This window comes from Sceloporus occidentalis, unplaced genomic scaffold (genome assembly GCF_023333645.1).
Source record: "Sceloporus occidentalis isolate IW3139 unplaced genomic scaffold, rSceOcc1.0.p SCAF_69, whole genome shotgun sequence".
NCBI lineage: Eukaryota > Metazoa > Chordata > Lepidosauria > Squamata > Phrynosomatidae > Sceloporus > Sceloporus occidentalis.
In genome coordinates this window covers 4672296-4678295 of record NW_028317049.1, presented here as the reverse complement: position 1 = coordinate 4678295, position 6000 = coordinate 4672296, and the positions used below count along the sequence as shown (strand labels likewise).

General features: G+C 48.2%; 1 protein-coding gene across 14 annotated transcripts in view; it reads left to right on the top strand.

Annotated features, from left to right (window-relative positions):
* Window positions 1-623: 623 nt before the first annotated feature.
* The window catches only part of LOC149286425 (RNA-binding protein Musashi homolog 2), a 538943-nt gene continuing 533566 nt past the window's right edge, over window positions 624-6000 (top strand). For 4 of the 14 annotated variants that reach the window (XM_089494104.1, XM_089494103.1, XM_089494105.1 and 1 more), the window contains exons 1-4: window positions 2036-2230; window positions 3790-3830; window positions 4427-4508; window positions 5368-5452. In XM_089494104.1, coding sequence (XP_089350230.1) covers window positions 2175-2230; window positions 3790-3830; window positions 4427-4508; window positions 5368-5452 — 264 coding nt within the window. In that variant the 5' untranslated portion in view covers window positions 2036-2174. Of the gene's footprint in view, window positions 679-2034; window positions 2231-3789; window positions 3831-4426; window positions 4509-5367; window positions 5453-6000 lie in introns of those variants that run through there. The other 10 variants (XM_089494112.1, XM_089494109.1, XM_089494114.1 and 7 more) reach the window with 7 other exon arrangements.

Genomic DNA, 6000 nt, shown 5'->3' with positions numbered 1-6000 from the left:
AATAATTAATTAGGGATAATTAGGAATAATTGTGTACTAGAGGTCTGAATGACTGAGGAAAAGTCCCAAGATGAATAATTTGGAATAATTAATTAGGAATAATTAGGGATAATTTTATTTATTTATTTATTTATTTAGGTATTTATATCCCGCCCTTCAGCCCTAATGGCTCTCATAATTGTGTGCTGGAGGTCTGAAGTGACTGAAGAAAAGTGCAAATGGGAATAATTAGGGATAATTAATTAGGAATAATTGTGTACTAGATGTCTGAATGACTGAAGAAAAAGGTCTGACATTTGGTTGAACATTATAAGTTTGGAACCGGAGCTTGTTAAAGTGTTTACTCTTCGACGACAGGATACAAACGACTGCATTAATTCTCTTGTCAGTTTCCTGACTCAAACTCGTTTCCTTCATGCTGGACTACTAGACAATCCCTTTGGGACTGTTAAGATTACACTTGGCTACACAACTCCACAAAACATATTCAGGGGTGGCTGTTGTTGGCCATACAATAATGTCACCATGAGAAGCCACAGCTAGAAGAGACCATGATGCTAGGAAAGGAAGAAGGTAGTAGAAAGAGAGGAAGAGTACAAGCCATATTTGGAGAAGGCAGGACTCATTAGAAAGCAGCTTCTTTACTGCTCCAAAGACTTTTGCAAGAACTTAATGAATGTAAGTGTTGTTCTGCAATAGGAAAACATCCACTTGGAGTTGTGTTAGACTTTCCTTCATTTAAAGACCTTTGAGCAAAGCCTGGAGGGCTATCTTTTGAGGGTGCACTCCTTGTGTATTCCTGCATAGCAAAGGGTTGGACTACTAGATCAATGATTCCCAAACTTTGCTCCTCCAGGTATTTTGGACTACAGTTCCCAGAAGCCTCAGCCAGCTTGGCCAACAGGAATTCTGGGAATTGTAGTCCAAAACCTCTCAGGGGCACACAAGCCTCCTTTCAAGGGAGGAAGGGGGCGGAGCCTTGGGGGAGTGACGTCCAGCTAATTGGTCAGTCTGCGTTCTAAAGCCACGCCCAGAACGCGAGGGGGCGGAGCCTGGGAGCCAGACGTCCGCCTAATTGGTCACTGCGTTCCAAAGCCCCGCCCAGGACGCGTTCGAATGAGGAAGGGGCGGAGCCTCTGCGTTCCAAAAGCCCCGGCTCAGAACTAGCTCAGAGAAGAAGGAGGAGGGGGTGGAGTCTGGGAGAGTGACGTCCTCAGGATTGGTCACTCTGTGTTCCAAAGCCACGCCCAGAACATATTCGGTTACGGAGGGGGCGGAGCCTGAGGGGGGGGTTGGAAGACGTCCACCTAATTGGTCCCTGCGTTCCAAGAACGCTGAAGGAGGAGGAGGAGGGGGGAGCTAAAAGTCCCGCTAATTGGTCACTCTGCGTTCCGAAAGCCCCGCCCAGAACGAGACGTTGTCAGGATTGGTCACTCCGCGTTCCAAAAGCCCCGCCCGAGGGGGGCGTGACGTTGTCAGGATTGGCCACTCCGTATTCGGGGGCGGAGCTTGGGAAGCGTGACGTTGTAAAGAGAAGGAGAAAGAGGAGAAGAAGCGAAGCGGTAGCAGGAGCAGGAGGAGGAGGAGGAGCTTAGGGGGTGTGACGTGCTGCGACTGGGTTACTCTACGTTCCGAAAGCCCCGCCCCAGGCGCGTTCTTGGAGGAAGGAGGAGGAGGTCTGGCTGTGTCGCCTGCCTGCCTGCCTGCCTCTCTGGCTGCCTCTCTGGCTGCTTTGCTGGGGGAAGCGAGGATGGCTGTGCGCGGCGGGGAGCGAGAGCGAGAGGCGAAGGGGGAGGGAGCTTCCAAGGCAGGCAGGCAGGCGCTGGAGCTGAGCTAAGCTGAGCTGAGCTGATCCCACGTGGGGAAGGAAGGAAAGAAGGCAGGAAGGCAGGAGCTGGCTGGAGCCCCGGCTTCTCTCTCTCTCTCTCTCAGTCAGGGGAGGGCAAAATAAAGAGGAGGAAGAAAGAGAGAGAGAGGGAGGAAGAAGAAGAAGAAGAAGAAGAAAGCAAGGACCAAGGGAAGGGAAGGGGAGGGGGCTGCTCCTGTTGTTATTGTTATTGTGAAGGGGGCATTGCTTTTTTAAAGGGGGGGGGATTTGCTGCCTTTTCCCTCCTCCTCCTCCTCCTCCTCCTGGGGGTTGGTTCCTTTGAGGCTGCTTCTTCTCCATCGCAGCCATGGAGGCGGATGGGAGCCAAGCGGGAGCCCCCAACGACTCCCAGCACGACCCTGGGTAAGTTGGAGCCCATCCCCTCTCCCCTTCCCCTCCCAATGCCTAGCCCCTTCCCCTTTAAATGCACCCCCTTTGCCCAGCTCTTATCATAAAAGTACACACTGACAAACCCCCCCCCACAAACCCATTTCACAACACCCCCAAAAGTAGGGAAGGCTTTAATTTGGGCCAACCCCAATTCAATAGCACCCCAAACTGGGAGACCTTCATAGGGCCAACACCTCATGTCTCCCCAAAAGCAGGGGAGACCTTTATAACACCCCCAAACCCACCAAGACCTTTCTTGGGGCAACCCCAAACACCCCCCATTGACCCAAACTGGGAGCCCTTCATTGGGCCAACCCCAAATACAATTCAGAAACACCTCATGTCTCCCCAAAAGCAGGGGAGACCTTTATAACACCCCCAAACCCACCAAGACCTTTCTTGGGGCAACCCCAAACACCCCCCATTGACCCAAACTGGGAGCCCTTCATTGGGCCAACCCCAAATACAATTCAGCAACACCTCATGTCTCCCCAAAAGCAGGGGAGACCTTTATAACACCCCCAAACCCACCAAGACCTTTCTTGGGGCAACCCCAAACACCCCCCATTGACCCAAACTGGGAGCCCTTCATTGGGCCAACCCCAAATACAATTCAGAAACACCTCATGTCTCCCCAAAAGCAGGGGAGACCTTTATAACACCCCCAAACCCACCAAGACCTTTCATGGGCCAACCCCAAACACCCCCCATTGACCCAAACTGGGAGCCCTTCATTGGGCCAGTCCCCAAATGCCATTAAATGACACCCCAAACCCACCCAAAGTAGACCTTTCTTGAGCCAACCCTAAATGCTATTAAACCTCCCCAAAATGGGATGCTTTCATTGGGGCCCAGCCCCAAATGCCATTCAGTAACCCCCAAATTCACCCAAAAGCAGGGAATACCTTTATAGGGCCGACTCCAAATGCAAGTAAATGGCACCCGGATCTATCCAAAGGGGGATGGTTTAATGGGGCCGACCCCAAAGGTCATGAGACGACGCTCAGATCCACCCAAAAGTAGGGGAGACCTTTATTGCGCCGACCCCAAAATGAAATTGCAATTAACCCAATGAAGATCTATCTCCCTTGTTCCTGGTGGATTTGGGGGTGTTAGCGTACTTGGCTCTCTATGGATATGGATGTGAAGGCACCTCATACTCATTCCTTTTGTGTGTGTCTATGTATGTGTGATATTAAACCTCCCACTGTTTTGCAAACCTGGGATAAATAGGGGGGGTGGGGTAGGGAGAAGCCGGCTTCCCTTTGGGTCTCTTTTACTCCAGAGTTACTCACCTTGCCTCGGTCTGCACCCCCACCTTCCTCCCCACATACACACACTTTGGCTCCATCTTTTCTTTGCCTCCTCTTCTTCCAACTCACCCTTTCCTCCTCCTCCTCTTTCTTCCTCAACCCCCCCCCCTACTCCACTCCGCTCCCCACCTCTCCTTTTCCTTTTAGCTTTTGTAAGTTACACGTCAAAATGGCCGATCTGACATCTGTGCTTAACTCTGTTGTGTTTTCTCCTTCCAGCAAAATGTTTATCGGCGGCCTGAGTTGGCAAACATCACCAGGTAAGAGGGGGGGGGGGTCGGCGTTCGGGCGAATGGGGCGAGCGCGGGGGTCAACCCCCCCCCATCTCCCCCTTTTCAGCCCTGCCTCCTTTGATAGGTCTTTGTTGTTATCCCAGGTCAGTTTCATTCAAAAGGAGGGGTGTGTGTGTGTGTGTGTGTGTTTGCCCTCCTTTCTTCCCTTCTCCTTCTATGCCTTCCACCCCTCGACACATACTCCGTCCTCGCAGGCAGACACATGGGTTTCCAAGCCTTGCGCACCATTAAGGGAGAGGCGATATTTTACATGCTCCAAATAACCAAAGTCCTCTATTCGACCTTAAATTTGCGTGCGCACTTTTAAGGGGTTGGATACAAAAAGGGGGGCGGGGGAGGCGTAGAGAAAAGGTTGTTGTGTGGTCCCCTTCTCCTCCTTGTAAGGAAAATGAAGGTACACCCCTCTCATTTTTCCTTTGGCCCATCTTCAGTACACATGGTTGAAACATAAATATATCCGTGTGTGTGTGTGTGTGTGTGTGTATCGATATATTTGCATCTCTTCCCCGTCTTTTTTCACGCTCTTTCTTTCTCTCTCCCTCCTTTTTTTTCCCCCTTTACAGATAACCTTAGAGACTATTTTAGCAAATTCGGAGACATCCGAGAATGTATGGTCATGCGGGACCCAACCACAAAGCGCTCCAGGTAAAACAAACAACACACCGAACCCAAGCCACAACAAGCTCCTTCCTTTCTTCTTTTGAACCCCCCAAGTTCATACCGTTCCCCCCTCTCTTTGTCTGGCTCTGTGTGTTTTACGCAAGGCTGGCTCTGTTCAAACTCCGGAAGCATGCCTTTTCCCATTTTATGTCAGGAATAGAAACTTCCAAACTACTTCTAGTTCTGATTTGGAAGTTTCCAACGACCTTAATTCCTACAAACGTGGCCACGATTTAATTTGTGTCGGTGGGAACCTATGTCTTGTTTGTGTCCCTGGAACTTTCTGCTTTGGTTTCCTATTGCAAAAAGGATTTGGGCTTCACTTAAAAAACCCTCCTTTGAAGTTAAAAAGGGTTATATGCCCCCCCTAATTTCCTGACCAAACAAAACAGGGATTGAATGGGGAAGGATGGATGATGGGGGATATGTTAAGGCTTCCCATCCGCTTGGACCTTTTAGGTGTATTTTAAGGGTGGGTTGAGGAGAGCAAATGTCGAAGGAAGCCCTTGGTTAAGGCTTCCCATCCACTTGGACCTTAGGTGTATTTTTAGGGTGGGTTGAGGAGAGCAAATGTCGAAGGAAGCCCTTGGTTAAGGCTTCCCATCCGCTTGGACCTTAGGTGTATTTTAAGGGTGGGTTGAGGAGAGCAAATGTCGAAGGAAGCCCTTGGTTAAGACTTCCCATCCGCTTGGACCTTTTAGGTGTATTTTAAGGGTGGGTTGAGGAGAGCAAATGTCGAAGGAAGCCCTTGACCGCTTCCCTTTTTAGGGCTGACTTTTCTTCCCACCCTCTTTTTCCTTTCCTTAAAAACCCATCCGCTTCTTGTTCTTTGTCTTCCTTTCAGGGGCTTCGGTTTCGTTACCTTCGCTGATCCGGCAAGTGTAGATAAAGTATTAGCTCAACCCCATCATGAATTAGATTCCAAGACGGTAAGTTCAATATATATCAATATATATATACTTATATATATATATATATGAAGTAGCATTGATGTATTTTTGCGAGTGAGTGTGTTCAACCCCATCATGAATTAGATTCCAAGACGGTAAGTTCAATATATATCAATATATACATACATATATATATATATCAATATATATGATGTAGCATTGAGGTATTTTTGCGAGCGAGTGTGTTCAACCCCATCATGAATTAGATTCCAAGACAGTAAGTTCAATATATATCAATACATACATATATATATATATATATATATATATATATATATATATATATCAATATATATGATGTAGCATTGATGTATTTTTGCGAGTGAGTGTGTTCAACCCCATCATGAATTAGATTCCAAGTCGGTAAGTTCAATATATATCAATATATACATACATATATATATATATATCAATATATATGATGTAGCATTGATGTATTTTTGCGGGCGAGTGTGTTTCACATCTCCTTTATTTCCTGCAATGTTATGACAGGCTCATTTAAAGAGACAGTGACCCTTTTCCCCCCC